We start from the raw sequence: 19,158 nt of genomic DNA, 5'->3' as shown, positions 1-19,158 counted from the left end.
CCTGTGGCACTGACACCCATCATCATGAAGTGCTTTGCGGCTTTTTGTCATGTCACATATCAAAGCCATTCTCCCCCCACCCTGGACCCCTTCCAGTTTGCATACCGAGCCAAGCGGTCTACACAGGATGCAATCTGCTCTGCCCTCCACCCAGCCCTCACCCACCTGAAAAAAAGAGACTCATATGTGAGATTGCTGTTTATAGACTTCAGTTCTGCATTCAACACCATAATACCACAACAACTCATCTGCAAACCTCGACAAACTGGGACTCAGTACCTACCTCTGCAACTGGCTACTGGACTTCCTCTGTCAGAGGCCCCAAGTAGTAATGCGGTTGGCAACAATACCTCAAGCAGCATCACACTGAGCACAGGGGCCCCCAGGTTGGCTGCGTGCTCAGTCCGCTGCTCTTCACCCTGCTGACGATGACTGCACTGCAACCTACAGCAACAATCACATAGTGAAATTTGCTGACGACACAACTCTGGTGGGTCTCATCACCAAGGGCTTAACGAGACTCAATACAGGTTGGAGGTCGACCATCTGACCACGTGGTGCAGGGACAACAACCTCCTGCTGAACGCGTCAGCAAGACCAAAGAGATTGTTGTTGACTCGGAGAGGTCACACCCAACACCTGCCACTGACCATCGACGGTGCTGTGGGTGGAGAGCGAGCAGCACCAAATTCCTGGGGGGTGCACATCAGCCAAGACCTCTCCTGACCACCAACACTGCATCACTGGCTAAGAGAGCTCAGCGCCGCCTGTACTTCCTATGAAACTCAGGCGAGCAAGTGCTCCACCAGCCATCATGACCACATTCTACCGAGGCACCATTGAGAGCATCCTCTCCAGCTGTATCGCTGTGTGGGGCGGAAGCTGCACTGAATACAACAGGAAAGCCCTGCAGCGCATAGTGAACACAGCTGGAAGGATCATTGGTGCTTCACTCCCCTCCCTGAAGGACATTTACACCACCCACCTCACCCCTTAGAAGGCGACCAAAATTGTGAGTGATGCAAGTCACCCCGGCCACAATCTGTTTGATCTACTGCCCTCTGGGAAGAGGTACAGAAGCCTCCGCGCCCCAAGACTACCAGACTCACCAACAGCTTCATACACCAAGCTGTAAGGATGCTGAACTCTCCCTCCCCCCCCCCTCCACCCTCAGCTACATAACATCCTGGACATTGACCCACAATGGCCGCCTGCACACTACTCCACTTGCACACTTGTACACTTTACAACTTGTTGTTGTTGTCCTGAAAACACAACACTTCTGCTGCTCTTACATAACTTGCACCACTATGCCACTTTCTTTATCACTCAGGTCAAACAGAACTACCCAAGCCTCTTATTGGCCTGACTTTGCACTAGTTTTTTTTATTGACTGTCTATGCACAATTTCAACAAAATTTTGCTGCTCTTATTTTTTCATTATTATATGTGCCCTCTTACTTACTTATTTACTTACTTTTTTGTTTACTTGAATGTTATGTTTGTCTGTGGACTTAAATTGGTAAAATATGTCTTGTCTTCACCGTGGGATAGTGAGAAACGTAATTTCGTCACTCTTTGTATACATCTCTTTCAATACATCTCTTTGTATGTCTGGAACATGTGAAGAAATTGACAATAAAGCTGACTTTGACTTTGACTTTGTGTTTGATAATGTCTATGAGTTTGCAGGCGTGTGTGTGTGTGTGGTAATGTCTATGTGTTTGCAGGTGTGTGTGTGATTGAGTGATAATGTCTATGAAACGTGTGTTTTTTGCGTGTTTGTGTATTGGACTCTGAGGTGTGTGTTTGTGTGGGTTTTTGCAGGCGTGTGTGTGTATTGGACTCTGAGGTGGTGGTGGGTGCGCAGTGTGGAAGTTCTGTTCTGAGAGGGGCACATGTCTTTGCTCCAGGGGTCTTGAGTGCTCCAAAGAGTAAGTAAGGCACACACACACAAACACACAACATTCTCCTGTATACAAACACACACACACACTTGTGTAACATGCAACCCTTTTATAGTTCCCATCTGACTTCTTGATGTACACATTGGTGTTGTTGCGTTAATTTGTGTGATGCATGTGAGTATGTGCAGCTCTGCTGGTGAGTGCTAAATGTTTTTACTATGTGCAGCTGGTGAGTGCTAAATGTTTTTAGTATGTGCAGCTGTTGAGTGATAAATGTTTTTTGTATGTGCAGCTCAGGGTTGTGCACAATTCGAATTGCAATTCTGCTTCCTGTTTGCTACCTCAATTGAAATGCAAGTGAAATTCATGAATTGAATTGGAATTTAAGAGCCAGTTTAAATTCAATTCTGGAATTTTTCACAAGCCTGGTGCAGCTGGTGAGTGCTAAATGTTTTTAGTATGTGCAGTAAGGGTGTCACGATTTCGATTTTATATCGAATCAATCGAAATTACATCTCAATCTCGAACTTCGAACTTAAAAGTAGAATCGACGATGCAGCCACACCCCCAATGTCACGTCCAGCATGTATGCCAAGACGCACAAACACACACGCACGTGCTGAACTGCAGCGTCTACACTCCTCTAATTTTAGGCTGCAGCCAGTTAAAATATACACATCAACCTACAGAAATCAAAGCCCCTCTTGCTACTTTGAAATCACCGGTGTGGAAGTATCCATTCATTCACTAAATTAAAACTAACTTAGCCTCAACTAGGTGATCTAGTCCAAAGTTAGTTTAAGGCTTAAAATGCACATTGATAAGTACATATTCCGTAACACTAACCTTGGGTCTCTTCGGAGTGTGCTGAAACAATCAAATTATCATTCTCTGTTGTTTCATTTCACGTCTCTGTTTTAGCCTAATGTTAGTTCTGTTTACATTACAACCTCACGGTTGGAACGTTTTCAAAATAAAAAGCGTTTTCAAAATAAAAGCCCTCCGAAACAGAAAGGGAAAAGGCCAAAAAGAGTAAATAACATAAGGGATGCATTAATAGCAATATTAAAAAAAAGATCGAATCGAATTGTGACTTTAAAATCGAAAATTACATCAAATCGAGGATTTGGAGAATCGTGACACACTACAGCAGAGCTGCACATTAGGGGTATGTTTTTAGTATGTGTGTATTTAGTGTTTTTTTTGTATCTGTGCACAGCTCTGCAGGTTGGTGATATGGTGTCTGTGTTTTCTGATGTCGAGAACAAGTGCACCCGTGGAGCGAAAAGCTTTGAGGGACAGAAGGTGTTTCTGGGAAATGGAGTTTGTGAGATGAGTCGGTCTGAAGTGTTCTGCTCTAAAGGGCTAATGAGGTGAGCCGGAAACCACAATACACAGAGACTGTGTGTGTGTGTGTGTGTGTCAGGTAGGGCTGGGTAGCCTATGCAAATTAGGGTAGGGTAAATGTAAATATAGTAAAGGGACATTTGGTATCACTGGAACCGTTGTGTTATGTTGATTAAGAATTTAATTTGCCATTGGTCCAAATAATGATGACCATGAAAACATCTCCAGAACTGTGTGACATGTTATGTTCTATTATTATATGTTATATTGAATGTTATGTTTGTCTGTGGACCTAATTGGTAAAATATGTCTTGTCTCCACCGTGGGATAGTAGGAAACGCAATTTCGATCTCTTTGTATGTCTTGACATGTGAAGAAATTGACAATAAAGCAGACTTTGACTTTGACTTTGACATAGCTTCGTCAAATTTGACATACTTACTCACTATAAGGACCTGATAAACTTCAGTTACTCAAATTGTGGGATCAAGGTTCCATGAGGTTGCACAGAGAAATGCAGTGTTTGCATATCTCCCAAGCAGTTTTAAGGCTCTTCACCAACCTAGCACAATTAATCACTAAAATAGGACTTGGGCCATAGGGGCCTATATGCACTACTATGCCCCCCAGCCCACCACCACCACCATTAACCCCTTGGTTGAGGCCGAAATGTATCAGCCGTACACTTCGTTAACCAATATACAATACAGGATTATGTAGTGTGTATGGCAATTGGGTATCACAATTTGAGACATGCTTAATCAACATGTATGAAAGACTTGACTTTGACTTGATATTCATGTCTTGAAACTTGACTTGGACTTGAGTCAAATGATTTGAAATGACTTGACATTTTATTTTTTTTCTTATTGAGGAGTTAACTTTACGAAAATCTGCTTAGGTGATTGAGTGCTGTTGTATGCGTCATGCGAGCGAACCTGTCATTGTTACCAAGTGACGCGACAGACCAGCAGGAAGTGCCAGATCAAATTAGACTGACGTAACTTGCAAATATGGAAGCTCTACCTTCATGCCAAAAAATAATAAAGTTAGGTCTCCAGATGATGTATCTGACAACTCAAAGAAGAAATAAACAGCAGTCTCTGAGGTCTGCAATGTGCAAATTAGCAACATAACCACCACCATGTAGATTTTCATCCGTCAAAAGTTGGTTGTGATAGAAACCCAACGTCAAGTATGTTAAGAGTTGGCTGCGAATCGATTATGCTTTTTAGTTAACAGGATATTAGATTAAAATGTGTGATAGCAAAGTGAAACATGTTCTTGTGTAAGTATAATCCTGATATGCTAGCCATGCAATGTAGCCATGTAAGCGCCTCTCCTCTGAAGTAGTGGTAGTGGTGACGTTGTAGTAGTGCAGGTCAGACTGGGGGTGGGGGTTGGTTGGCGGTTGTGTGGGTGTGATAGAAAGATTCAGAATCTCTACTACATTTGACCAATTTAACAATTTATTAACAACACTATACAAATAATTATAATATTTAAATATTTCTGCAATTTTAAGAAAGACCACACTATATAGACTATAGAACAAGTGCAACGGAAAGTGCAAAGATGTCCAGATGTCAAGATGACAATTGACATCAAGGAAAGTGCGAAACAACAAATGTGATCGGTCACTACTTCTGGCAGAGCTGATTCAGAATCTGTACTACATGATTCAGAATCTGTACTACATTTACCAATTTAACAACAGTATACAATTTTTTTTTAAAATATTTGTGCAAATTTAAGAAAGACCACACACTATAGAAAAAGTGCAAAGGAAAGTGCAAAACAACAAATGTGATCAGTCACTAATGGCAGAGCTGACAACTGGCTTCACTACAGGCTATCCTCCTTGGCTTTAAAAATAACTTTTCAAGGGCCCTTTGGTAATTGCACACTTACCATTGGACCATTAATGCTTATTTTCATGCAGGCTGTCAAACTGTTGCCCTGCAGCCTGTTCCTCAAGTCTGTCTTGATCTACACAAGGAGAATGAATGAAGTTTAGATTATTTTATACTTTTGTGTAATATTTACTATTTTGCTAGAATAGAATCTAAGACTGAGAGATAATGATGGACTTGCCCTATTCATCGCAGAGAAATCCCTCTCACAATTCACACTTGAGACAGAGAAATTCCCCTCACAATTCACACTTGACGGAGAAACCCCTCACAATTCACACTTGAGACCGGTATTGTGAGGGCGATTGCTGATTGGAGGGACAGGTATTGTGAGGGCGATTGCTGATTGGAGGGACAGGTATTGTGAGGGCGATTGCTGATGCAGATGTAGCTCATCATACCCAGATGCCATTGCAGTCATTATGTCCAGCTGGGTCCAGATGGATTAGAACATTGGTCAATGACAGATATGCACTTACATGAATGAACAACTTCATATGTTATGCACTTACAACTTCATATGCATGAACTTACATAAACAACTTCATATGCATGAACTTACATAAACAACTTCATATGCATGAACTTACATAAATAACTTCATATGCGTGCACTTACATAAACAACTTCATGTTATGTTAATGACTTACTTTTAAGATTCCAGTTGTTGTAAGCACTTTAAAGCTCTGCCATTTTTGGAGAAGTGTCTTCTCATTGATGGGCGGGAACTACTTGGCCAGCATTTGTAGGTCTGAGATGGCACGACTCTCATCACCTTGTGGTCCTGGTGGTCCAAGAGCACTAGAGGCTGCTGGAACCTCAGCTCCAGGTGCTGAATGAGGCTGTCAATGTAGGGCTCCATGACCTATTAACATTAGATGTGAGAGAAAATTAAACATTTTGGCTGATAATATTTCAGAGACAGACTCGTTGTTGTTTATTCATTCTTGAGCTTGCTTACTTGTGTCTGAAGCGTGCCCATAAGGTGATGTTGGAAAGAGGCGTGGGCACTGCCGCGCCCCACGTCTCCCTCTCTCTTCTTCGGTGTTGATATTAAGATGGGTCACCTTCTCTTTGACCTGAGCTAGAAAGGAGCCCTTGGGTTGCTGTTCACCTGCTGCTTTCATTTTTCTAAATGTCTCAATGGTAACAGGAACCTAAATAGACATGATTTTGTATTTACAGAGGAAAACCAATAAATAAAATCAATGTCACTTAACAACTTGGTTTTTGATTTCCGTGAAATTGACATCTTGTCTGCCTGCAGGTGAACAGCTGCAACGAATCTGTAAGTTGCACAGTATGTGTACAATCCTCGATCATCGATGCATCATCCGCCTTGACATATGCAAATTAATCTGTCCCTATGCTTATTATGTTCCTATAAGCGAAAAAACATTCCTGGTAAATTGGATAATATTTAGGTGGCTCGCCATCAACCTTTATGAATGGTCGAAATTGTTGCCAAATTCAGGAAATCACCTTGCAATGGGGGACTATGGGGGTATATTTTACATTATTTCGCTATTATAAAATTTTTAGCCAGTAGTTATTTGAATAATAACTGTATTAAGGGCATAAAGCACATCGCTCATTGGATAAACATTGGGTTTCTATATTTTTTTTCTATTTTCAATATGTTTTTTGATGAAAAACACCTTAATGTGTATTGTGACACTTGTCATTAATCATTTAATTTAACTGTTGTTGCTATGGTGTTATAAAAATCTCATAATTCCAAATCAGATATAGCCTACATGCGTGGGACTATTTTGTTTAGTGTAGAGTAGTAGTTGTATCACACATGATTACATGAACTTTCTTGCAACATAGCTTCTAGTGGAGAGTGTATTAGTAATGCCAATCCACAGTCTTCAAAATGTACTCTGTCTATAAGACAATCGTCTTGGATATTTGGTTTGGGCAGTGGCCTTGTTCAGGATGACTCGATTATCACTGGATCCCGTCTTCCAAACTGTCGCCAAATTCTCAGTTGCTTTTCCAAGTGTGAATCAGCAAATATCGTACTGTCCCAGATGTCCAGCTTTTATAAAAAGGCCAACATTCCTTTGATATCAGAAAGGAAAGCCTGTGAAAAAATAATCAAACTTTTAAGTATACTTTTGATCCCGTGAGGGAAATTTGGTCTCTGCATTTATCCCAATCCGTGAACTAGTGAAACACACTCCGCACACAGTGAACACACAGTGAGGTGAAGCACACACTACTCCCCGACGCAGTGAGCTGCCTGGGGAGCAGTGAGGGGTTAGGTGCCTTGCTCAAGGGCACTTGAGGGTTAGGGGCACCCTTCGGTTACAAGCCCAAAGCCCTAACCAGTATGAATGAATGGCATTGATTTGGATGAAAATGCTAAACTCTGAGCTATCCCACTGAAACGACGGACCAGACCATCTACACTGGAGAAACTTCAGAAGATGGAGAAAAACTGACAAGACTTTTGCTCTGGCCAGAGAACGCAGAAAGCTTGGTGAAGAACAAGGAGGACTTGTTATTTCTGGAGTCCATGAAAAATGACTGCCTCATTTGGTTCCAAATTTGGTACTGGCAAAACCCATGACCGCAAGCTTTTATTGATAGTTTACTTTCATGTTGTTTATTGAAAATGCCTGGAAAAGGCAATTTTTATTTCATCTAACCCAAAAATGTACACTACTGCCATATCTCAGGAAGTAATAAAGATAGAGACACACGACTCACACCAAATGATGCGAAAAGTCCATATTTATATTCAACTTCCATTGACATTATAGGGCTAGACCCATTATTTTTTGCATTATTTAAGAAAAAAGGATATTTACAGCCTAGCTTTATGGACGTCTTTAGTTGGAAACTTCAGAGGCTCGGTGGGCCACCTAAACATCAATAGAATTCAATAAAATTTCTCATGGGGAAGTTTTATTTGGTTAATGGAACAAAATTATTCTAGGGACAGATTGATTTTCAATTTTTTTTCAAAAAGTGAGGCGGATGATGCACCCTTTATTTATTTATATATATTTATTTATTTATTTACATTTATATATATATATATATATAAATTATTTTATTGGGGGGGGACAACATTTATCCCCTGCCCCTCATATTGATTAATGCTACTTCATATAAGTAAAGCGCTGCAACGTGAGAACAGTCTAGTAGGCTAGCCTACATAATAATCTGACATCAGAAACGCACCGTCACCGTCAGCACTGCTGCTGATACAGTGGCTGCGTGATAACTTAATTTGGCCTTGATCGTGCAGGACATTTCAGAATGTCGACTGTGTAATCCATCATAAATGGCTAGGTTCAATGGAAAAGTTAGCTGGACAAATGAAAGAAAACGAGAAGGATTCAGTGAAGCATAATAATGTTTTAGAACCTTCAAAATTAGAAAACTGATGCAACTGAGATGAGATGGAGGACAACTGCACGTAGAGTAGAACGTAGGCCTATTGTCCGAAGGAACTTACATTAAATGAGGAGATATTTGCTGAATGTCACAAAAAGTGTTACAGAAATTGCTTGGCATCACTTATTCAATGGCTCTCTGCCAAACACCTGTAGTTTTGTGGAGGACTAACGAGAAAGCACTCGCTTGATAAATCAGCCAGTAGTAGAAAAATAACTTTTAGAAATAATCTGTACTGCAAAAACGAATGTTGGTGGGTTTTTAAACTATCTAGCGGGTGTTTTAACAGCTGCAAGAAATAGAAACTTCATGGTCTTTATGTTCTGGTTCGTAAATTATTTTCCTAAAACTTCAAGTTGCCCTATAACTTTACTCTCCAAACTCTTCACTGCACTGTAGGTAATTAACTGACAGTGTGATGGGCTATTTATTTTCTGTAGGCTACAATAAACACATTTATTTTTTCAACTTTTGCAATATTACGCGACTTGGCTACTGAACATAAATCAGCAGGAGAGAGAATGCACGTAGCCTCACGCAGTGCAGCGCAATGTGTAGGCTATTTGGTTACCAACTAACACTGTTGGCCAATTCACTAACTTAAGACTTCAGTACCATCATATACAACGTTTTTTTACACAACAAATACAGAAAGTATGGAGGCAGCAAAAGTAGAGAAGTCATTTCAGATTGGGCAAGAACAAGGTGAATTTGTATGCTTGTCAAAACGTAGTCCTACCCTGCATTAGAGGAGCTGATCATCATACCAAGCACACTCGCTGTTTAAAGTCATACAAGGTAAACTAAAACTAAAATGTTACAAAGGTGGCAAAAATAATATAGGGTATTATTAGCCATGACTTTACTACAGTGGGTCCCAGTTAAAAATTGACACTTCATTCACGATCAAGGTGATTCACGCAGCTGGGTGAAATGTAAGTACAACTGCAGCCACTTGGGGGCAGCATAGTCTGCTGTGGCGTTCCACGGTCGAACGGACGGCGATTCGACAGCAAGGGCTGTGATTGGCCGAAGTTTTTCAGCGTTTCTCTGTGTTTTTAGCAACCCCTGCAACATGCTAATCCACTGTAGCCTAAGCTTTGTACATAATGTTTAACATAGTTTTGGATTCAGTGGCAAGATTTCTTGATTGTACAGTGCCTGTCTCTCAGTAATGTTTTAAAATGAGAGCTTCGTCAGCTGGCAGTAGGCTACTTTGTCGGTAGTCATGAGAAGTTCGTTTGCTAACAGAACATAAATATGCTGCCCAGAAACCTTGGGAATAGTTCTGATTTTTTTTTTACTACACTAACGAGGTTGAAATATAGCCTTTGCCTACAGCATCTCCTTAACAGTAATGTTAACAAAATGACCACATTCATATGACAAAGGAAAACGAATTCGGTCACTCAAGACTGTGCCACAGCAACCAGTGTAGGCTACATTCCTACCCAATAGGCTACTCGAATCAGATAGCGTTGTCTGACGGTCGAGTGGGTTAATGCACGTATATCCAGAACAGGTCTGCAACTTTCAGGCAGTTCTGAGTTCGAATCTAGGCAGGAGCAGAGCCATATAAAGGCCTATTGTTATCATTTTTTGCAAGGTGTTGCTCCTGGCAATACTTGTTTATAAGACGTTTGGTGATTAATTGATAGCTGATTTTGGGACACGTTAAACGTTCTTTATAATGAGCGCATAAGGGGAGTAAAACGACTGTTACGCGCTGTTACAACTGTAGGCTACAATGATTGCAATACAAAAATATGCGCGTGTAAGTTTAGTTAGTTTTGTGATTTTTTTGCACTTTTGCCTCATGTGTTTTCAGGTTTGAGGGCTTTTTTGGCAAGATTGACCTTTGGTAGACTCTGCATATATTATTTCTCCGTATGGAAAATAAAGTCAATTTTCGACACACGTCTGTTATTAGTTCAATAAGAAGTGTTGCTTGTTAAAACATGTGACTAGTGAAACTCAAATGATTTTAGAAATATTTAGCCAAAGCCAAAAAGTGTTAGAGAGAAAGAGAGACGCCGGTGCAGCTCAGATGTCTTCTTAATTTTCTTTATTCTTTAGTAAAAGGTGCAGAACATTATTTAACTTTAAAGACAGAATACGCACGCAGGCACAACTAGGCTACTTGTTGTTTTCTTTTACTGGGCTATCTATATATGGTTATCAGCACACAATGTTGGGCTAATTCACTAGTTATGGAGATCACAAGTTTAAACAACGAAAACAGAAAGGATGGAGACAGCAAAGCTAGAGGAGTTATTCCAGATGGGCAAGAACAAGGTAGGCAATTGGTGTGCTTGTCAGAACGTTAGAATACAGCTGTTTAAAGCCAGACGTCACGGTACGCTAGAACAAAACTAAAGGTAACTTTAGCTATAGGGCTGTATCAATTTGTCCAAATTAATAAGTCATCGTAGACGTTGTTGTTGTATTATTGCATGTGGATAATGTTATGCTATGTAGGCTACTTTTGAATTTGTTTTTGCGGGGGTGGGGGTGGGTGGGTGTACGTACCATAGCTCTCTCTCTCTCGCTCACTCACTCACACACACACACACACACACACACACACACACACACACAGTACCTTTCTTAGCCACAGTTAATTTTAGTGGTGATATGTGTTATGGACATTGTTATGCACATTATTGACTGCAGTTTATTCTCATCAATGTCAGTCCATGAATGCATATTGATCAGTTGTTAACTAATACTGTAGGCCTAGAAGTTCCATTTGAAAATGTTACTGTTGTAGGGTGTTTGTTTTTTATTTCAGCCACACTGTTTTAAAGTGGTTAGGACCATTACACACCAATTTTGAATAAGCCATACTGCAATACCGATTTCATGGTTGCACCATGCACATGTTAACCGATTATGTGGCCCTCAGTAACCTATAAATTCAATGATGTGGCTCTATGAAAATGAGTTTGACACCCCTGTTCTAAAATATCTGTCCTGGCCTGGTTGCACCGGATTATGGCCAAACGACAGAAGCGGGAGAACCCTCCTTTGTCTACCAAAAAAGTCTTACTTTTGTTCCCCACTGCTTGTGAAAGAAGGGGGTGGGGGGGGGCTTGACGTGAAAAAGCTTAATGTCCCAAAACGGCAAAGTCATAATGGTAGGCTACAGGAAGTGGGGGGAGGGTATGGGATGACCAGAGCCGTCTTCGCTGTGCTATTCAGAAAGCACCTTATTGTCTTTCCAGGCGCACACAGCTCGTTATAGCCTATCGAGTGCCTTAGCAGATAGGCTCTGCTCTTGGGTTTGGCCTCACAGCGAGCTCAACCCTCTTGTTGCTTGCAGTTTGTTAAATAAAGCGATGCAGATTACATTATTTATTTCTGATTAATTGCGTCTTTTTTGCAACATCTGCTTGTTAGGCTGGGCTACTGTCAATGTCCTGTACAGGTAAATGTTCAACAATTGCTGGTGGTGGCCTACAGGCTATAATCAATTAGGGACTGTTCGTTATTTATTTAAGGGGCTACCGGAGGAGTTTTGGGAGCGTTAGTCAAAAAAGACATGACCCTCCCTCGCCAGCAAGACATTTTTCTATGACACTCCAAAGTGATTGAGAAAAAACGCATGACCCTCCCCAGTCCCAACAATTTAGGCTATTGATGCCTTCTGTCTACTGGGTCAATTTGGGAGTTTGCATGCTACGACTCCTTCCTTGAAATGCCTTGAAAAGGCTGTCGTTTGCACAAATTCACAAATAATCACTGGGACCGAAACAAACCTGTCAACTTTTCCCGGGTTTATCGCGTATTTTAACTTTTTCCTCGCTGTCTTAGGAGGAGCTGCAGGGCCGTTGCAAGGGGGTGCTAGGCCCTGTACGAACTTGACAGATGCATGAACTTACGTGCATGAAATCATGCGATAGCTTACTTTACACATAGCCAAGGCTACCGTCGGTGCATTTTAATAGTAGCCTAGTCTAATAAGCTACACCAGCTTGTCTTTAAGAGGAAATTGTATAGCCTATAACATTAGCTGAGTATTTGGCCATATGGTGTTTATCATAGGCTACATCATGAAACCAAATAGTGTAACAAAGGCGAACACTTTAACAGGGGAAATTGGGCATGAATCATTGTGCTGAACGGTATTTGTCAATGCAGAAACACACGACATTCAAACTGTTGATAAGATGTGCACTATGGAAATTGGTCTGTAGGCTAACAATGTACTTGTACAGGTAAATGTTCAACAATTGCTGTACAGGCTATAATCAATTAGCTAAATCATTTGTCAAGCTTTTGTTTAAATAGCAACATGCTACATTCAAACTATTGGCGCCAAAAGGTGCTTTTGATATATTTTTCGAATAATTTGAACGTACAGGTATGGATCTTTTTTTAAAATATTTACTGAAGCAGGCATGCATAATGGCGCTTCTCCACACTTTGTTTGCAATGAATGAGGATAATTGGTTTTATCTGGCGGATTTATTTTTTGCATTATTTTGAATATGACTCTTAGTTAAAGCCCAGTCTCAACAGCACTTTCCACACGCATCTAAGTTCTAACTGAGTAACACATATCCCATCTCGCTTTTGGTTTTGACCCTCTCCATTCTCCATCCCTGCACACTGTTTTTGTGCAAAAAGTTTTTTTTCTGATTAAAGGAGCTGCACCATCTTACAACAATTGCATCTACATTTTCATATTAGATTGTTTTGTCAAGTGTAAGTTCTTAAACTACCGCTTTCTTGATCAATTTAAGTTCATATTAGATTGTTTTGTCCGTGCCAATTTAAGTTCCCGCTGAAAGTCTCATGCTTTATCGTTACACTATCAAATCTATAAGTAACTGTGACAAATAGGGTATAAGATATATAAACTCACGCTATTGTATTATCATATATGTTTGGTAATGGCTCAGCTTTTCTCTGATTGTTCTACTGACTTGGAAAATGCATCATGGAAGCAGTAAGTCAAGTCGTATCAAAATAGTAGTGGCAGAACTCCAAAGTGACACCTTGTGGTTGTTTGTGTCAACTGCAGTTTGTGGCATTTCTGCTGAGAAAATGGGGGCGTGATTCCTGAAGGAACCCGTCCAAACGGGGACCCACTGTAGGCTATGAATCGTTCGTTCATTTGTTTTTTTTTGGGGGGGCGGGGTTACAAACTTATTCAAAATCATCCCCCCTGCTGGTTTTTACACAAATCGAATCCTGTATGTGTGTGTGTGTATATGTTTATATATAATATTATATTATATATATATATATATATATGTTTATATAATATATATGTTTATATATACAGTATGTGTGTGTGTATATATATATATAATATATATGTTTATATATACTGTATGTGTGTGTGTGTATATATATATATATATATGTATATATAATATTATATATATTATATGCCTTATATATGTTTATATAATATATATGTTTAGCACTGCAGGTATATTATTTATTTGTAATATTTATGTTTATATAAATATATGTTTATATAATATATATGTTTTATATATGATGGCAATCCCTAGTGTCCTCTTTATATACCTCCAAGTGTGGCGGCTGGGGTAATTCAGGTTTAAATTGTGATGGCCACCTAGTGTCCTTAACCTCCTGGGGTGGGGGTAGGGCAATTCATTAAATTCCATAAGGAATTTGGTGTAGCCTACAATGTTTTCACTTACTGTGACAATCACCTTAGCTGCCGGAAACCCTGGGCTGGGTCCCAGGATATGATGGATAGATAGATACTTTATTGATCCCCAAGGGGACATTCAAGTTCAAATTCAAATTCAATATGACCGGTGTAATGTGAATTGTTTGAAAATATATTCTCATTAGGGATCGACCAATTATCGGCCGGGCCAATATTTAGCATTTTTATAATAATTGGTATCAGTCATTTTTTCCACCGATAAGCCGATACTGAAATGGATAAAGAATGAAAAGCGCTACTTTGTCTGTAAAGCGTCTCTCACTCCCTGCATTTGCTACTCTGTGGTCGAGAGCATTGTCCCGCCCACTACACCGTTTGATTTGTTAGTTAGAACAAATGCAGCCAATCAGGATCGAAGACTGAACACAGAGAAAGTTTAGAATTATTGTAGACTGGGCTTCAGCTGTACGGAGCTATTTTTCGAAGGTAAGGAAGGTAGGCCTACCTTACATTTCTGAAGTTGCAATGTGAATCACAATCATCTACAGTGAAGTTACAAAAACACCACTTTCTATGCTATTGTCTCTTTGATCCGGATCAATAAGTAGCCTTAAGCACCCACCTCCTTCATTTAGCAAATTCCCGATTGATGCACGTTAGTGATATAGCCTACCGTTTACTAGTTGGCCTACAAACTCGGGTGCTGTGCGTCGGGAGTTCTTTGCATCCGCCTCGTCAATTAATTGTTAATAATGGGACACCTCGGCGGACGTTATCCCTTAGGCCTACATAGTAGACAAGTCCTAAATTATGCGATAGCGAACGTCTAAAAGTCTAGTTGCTGCTTTTTGACGGACTGTCAGAAAAGACTACAGGCACCCAGGGTCAGCTGTAATTTAATCCGACCTGAACTAAATCGCGTCCTGAGCTGGCTATTACGTGCCTTTTAGGCTCACAGAAGTGTAGTTTATAGCCTACATATGGACACAAATTGCATGCTTAAATAGCCTAAGAACTATTTTAAAACTGTTTTGTTAAACTATTCGACCGTAACACTTGCATGCGTGATGGCAAGTGTTACGGTCGAATAGTTTAACAAAACAGTTTTAAAATAGTCGATGATCTTTGATATTATAAATTATCATCATAGATCTACATGGATATACTGCCCACGCTTTGACAAGTGCATATTCCATGAACACTAACCTTGGGTCCCTTCGGAGTGTGCTAAAACAATCAAATTATCATTCTGTGTTGTTTCATTTCACTATGTTCACGTCTATGTTTAATGTGCGGTTGGAACAGTTTCAAAATGAAAAGCAGATTCGAAACAAAAGCCCCCAAAACAGAATAGGAAAAGGCCAAAAAAGTAAACAACAGAAGGAATGCCTTAAAGCAACACCAAAGAACTTTCCCTCTGTCGCATGCACGCTATTTGTTTATCCAGCACCGGCTTTGCAAATAACAATGTCCAAAGACAAGGTAGAATATTTTGCATGACATTATTTTAAGGTAAAAAAACTATTTGGTGTTGCTTTAATAGCAATATTAAAAAGAGATTGAAAATCGAATCGAATCGTGACTTTAAAATCGAAAATTAAAGGGACAATCGAGGATTTTGACAATCGTGACACCCCAAATAGATCAAATATGACACAACCATGAGTTTAGGAATTGCACCTGTAATAGGAAGAAAGGATTTTTTTTATCTGTGAAACTTAAGTTAAGATAGAACAAATGGTTAGTTAATAATGGATATTTCTCTGTAATGAGCCTCAAGTTCTTTAGGGTTTTGGGTCCTTTAGGTTTTGAGTCTGGGTAGGTTATACATTCAGATTTGTCTGGGTATGTAATAAAACCCTTTATATATGGTGCATTGATGTTTGGTTTACATGATCTTTAATATTATAAATGATCATCATAGATCTACATGGATATACTGCCCATGTTATGACTCCATTGTGTGTGTGTGTGTGTGTGTGTGTGTGTGTGTGTGTGTGGGGGAGTGGCTGTGAGGATGACCGATCGTTTGTACATCACTCCATGTTTTGACAGAGTTCTGCCACATCTAGTGTTTCTGCAGGTCTGTATATTGTGTTTGTTTGTATTGTCATATGTGTATATTTCTGGGTGTTTGTAGAACTTACCCTTTTTGTTGTTGAGTCAGGTGTTGGGTTCATTGTTATTTATTTATAAATAACTTCCCCCATATTATTGACTGTCTCCAACTACTGATTCATACATTCAACTTGACTAAACATAAAGTTACTAAATCTAACAATCTATTTTGGGGGGATTAACCCATTAACTGCTATAAAATCAGTATATAGAATGGAACAGTACAGTTCTGCCTATATCAATATCAAAATAAAGTGCTTTCATGTAAACTATTAATTTAAAAAATCTTAAAAAAAAAAAATTAATAATTTAAAGAAACATCAATATTATTTTTTTTGAATATCGATACAGCATTGCCGAATGAAATATTGCGATATCTCATTTTATCAATATTTTCTTACACCCCTACTTGAAAAATAGCCCGAATTATAGAATGACGTCTTTGTTTCTTTTATATTATCATTGGGTGTGTGTAGAACTGTTATTATAATACATTGGGTGTGTGTAGAATTGTACTTATAATATATGTATACAGTATATATAAAACTGGATAATTCATATTATTATCGTGTGTGTGTGTGTAGAACTTGCCCCCTGTGTTGGTATTTATTATATAAAAAAATATATATATATATATATATCTTATTGTGTGTGTGTGTGTGTAGAACTTGCCCCCTGTGTTGGTATTTATTATATAAATATATTATTGTGTGTGTGTGTAGAACTTGCCCTCTGTGTTGGTGAGTCATGTGTTGGGGCCGCGGTCGGGAGAGTGTGTGTTGGACATGTGTGCTGCACCTGGAGGGAAAACCACACACATCGCCACCCTGATGAGGAACCAGGTCAGACAAACCTGTGTGTGTGTGGAGGATATCTGTTTAGGGGTCTGTGTGTGTGTTTGTGTGCGCCAGATAGTTTATATTGTTCCTTCGGGTGTCCTATCTGAGTTGAGTTACTCTGTTTGTCCCTCACAGGGAGTGGTAGTGGCGCTAGACAAGATCCGGTCCAAAGTGGAGAAGCTCCGTGAAAATGCAGCCAATCAGCAACTGGACTGCATCCAGGCCTTCTGCTGCAACAGCATCCAGGCCGTTGCCACGGGGACCAGCCCCAGCCAGAAGAGCATGTGGGATGGAGCTAGTGAGTAGGACTGGGCTGTGGGCACTACCTACTACTTTACTAAAGAGCACGTGGGCACTACTTTACTAAAGAGCACGTGGGCCACATTGTGTAGCATATGACGGAGGTGGCTTTTAGCTAGATGGATGACAGCAGGCTAAGTAAAATGGCGATGTTTCAATGCTAAAGTTCATCAGAATCTTGGGATACGCCCGCTTGACAAAGGGAGAGATAGAGCTAAAGACTGGCCTTTGGCCGTAGCAACCATCCATTTAGAACTAGTAACTGCAGTTTGTCCTGCAAGTTGAGAAATTAGTTGATATTAGGGGTGGGCGATATGGACAAAAAATAATATCTCTATTTTTTGTGATTTTGACGATAACGATAATTAGTCGATATCCTTTAAAAAACATTTGTAAAAGTCTGAGTTACTTTACAGCTCATTATTTATGAATAACATCAATACAATAATAACCAATAACCTAACCTGTGACTTTTTAACCAAATCAACCAATGCATCACTCTGACACATTTCCAATTTTGCCCCCACTTGTGTGTGTGGCAATGACATGGTCTAGCCAGCTACATTAGAGAAGATGACTAGGCCTAACAGTTTTCCCAAGAGAAAGTCTGAAGCTGAAGTTCTGTTCAAACCCCCCCTGTGGGGACCCGGGGTAGATTAGGTCCCTAGCACCCCCTTGCCGTAAGAGGCGACAAATGGGGCGACTTGTTTGCCATAAGTTGCTACCCATGTCAGTGGAGGACGATCGCCTGGTGCTTGAGGAATGTGGCTCGCTGCGGCCCCCACAGGTCCAACACAGTACTTTGGCTCTTACTTCACTTAGACGGGAGGTTGGAGGGACCCGCTCCAATCAACCGGCTTGTCAAAGTTCTGTGGAATATTTTGAGGGACCATGCTTTTTATTTTTTCCTTAAAGACTTTGGCATAGGGTCAATCGAGTGATATGAACTCTTTGTTTTCATCGCTCGAGTATACCATCCCTGTAACCTTGGTGCATATCTGAAGGAGAACCGCAGCTCTGTGCATCCCCTTGTTGGGCTCCGAGGTGGATGAGGAGCAGAGATGGTGAATTTTTATCCACAAAATATGGCTACAAATCAACCCAACAAAAAAAAGAGTCATGGATTACGATTCAGACAACGGCTCTGACATGGCGTTTATATACCCCCCTAAAATGAATAACTGGCCCAAATTCATAATTCTTGAATCTAAATCACCAGACACGCCCCTTGCTAAGTTGTCCCCTTTTGTGATTCAGAAAGGAATTGCAGGAATAGCAGGGACGGTTAAAGACGTTAAGAAATTGCATTCTGGTCAGATTTTAGTTGAATGTGCAAGAAAGTCCCATACAGACAATTTATTACGTTGTAATAGTTTAGCAGGAATACCTATGCAGACCTTTCCTCACCCCCATCTCAATAGTTGCAAAGGAGTAATCCGCACTAGAGACCTGAATGAAATGGAAGAAGCTGACATAGTTACTGAACTGAACGAACAAGGAGTAACTCATGTGAGGAGAATTACCTTAAAAAGAGATGACAATCATTCAAGACTGGTACATACATCCTGACCTTCAATCTGCATGATCCCCCTGAAAGAATCCTAATTGGATATTTAAGTGTGCAGGTTGATAAATACATTCCCAATCTGTCGAGATGCTTCAATTGCCACAAA

At 40.1% G+C, this 19,158-nt stretch overlaps 1 protein-coding gene across 4 annotated transcripts in view; it reads left to right on the top strand.

The window, feature by feature from the left end:
- nsun6 (NOP2/Sun RNA methyltransferase 6) overlaps positions 1-19,158 on the top strand; it is a 50,962-nt gene that overhangs the window by 3,768 nt on the left and 28,036 nt on the right. For all 4 annotated transcript variants that reach the window (XM_048266636.1, XM_048266638.1, XM_048266634.1 and 1 more), the window contains 5 exons: positions 1,828-1,934; positions 3,127-3,280; positions 16,230-16,311; positions 17,069-17,188; positions 17,321-17,483. In XM_048266636.1, the coding sequence (XP_048122593.1) occupies positions 1,828-1,934; positions 3,127-3,280; positions 16,230-16,311; positions 17,069-17,188; positions 17,321-17,483 (626 nt within the window). The remainder of the gene's footprint in view (positions 1-1,827; positions 1,935-3,126; positions 3,281-16,229; positions 16,312-17,068; positions 17,189-17,320; positions 17,484-19,158) is intronic.

The sequence above is a fragment of the Alosa alosa genome, chromosome 16 (genome assembly GCF_017589495.1).
Source record: "Alosa alosa isolate M-15738 ecotype Scorff River chromosome 16, AALO_Geno_1.1, whole genome shotgun sequence".
NCBI classification, from domain to species: domain Eukaryota; kingdom Metazoa; phylum Chordata; class Actinopteri; order Clupeiformes; family Clupeidae; genus Alosa; species Alosa alosa.
This window is presented reverse-complemented; position numbering and strand designations above follow the sequence as displayed.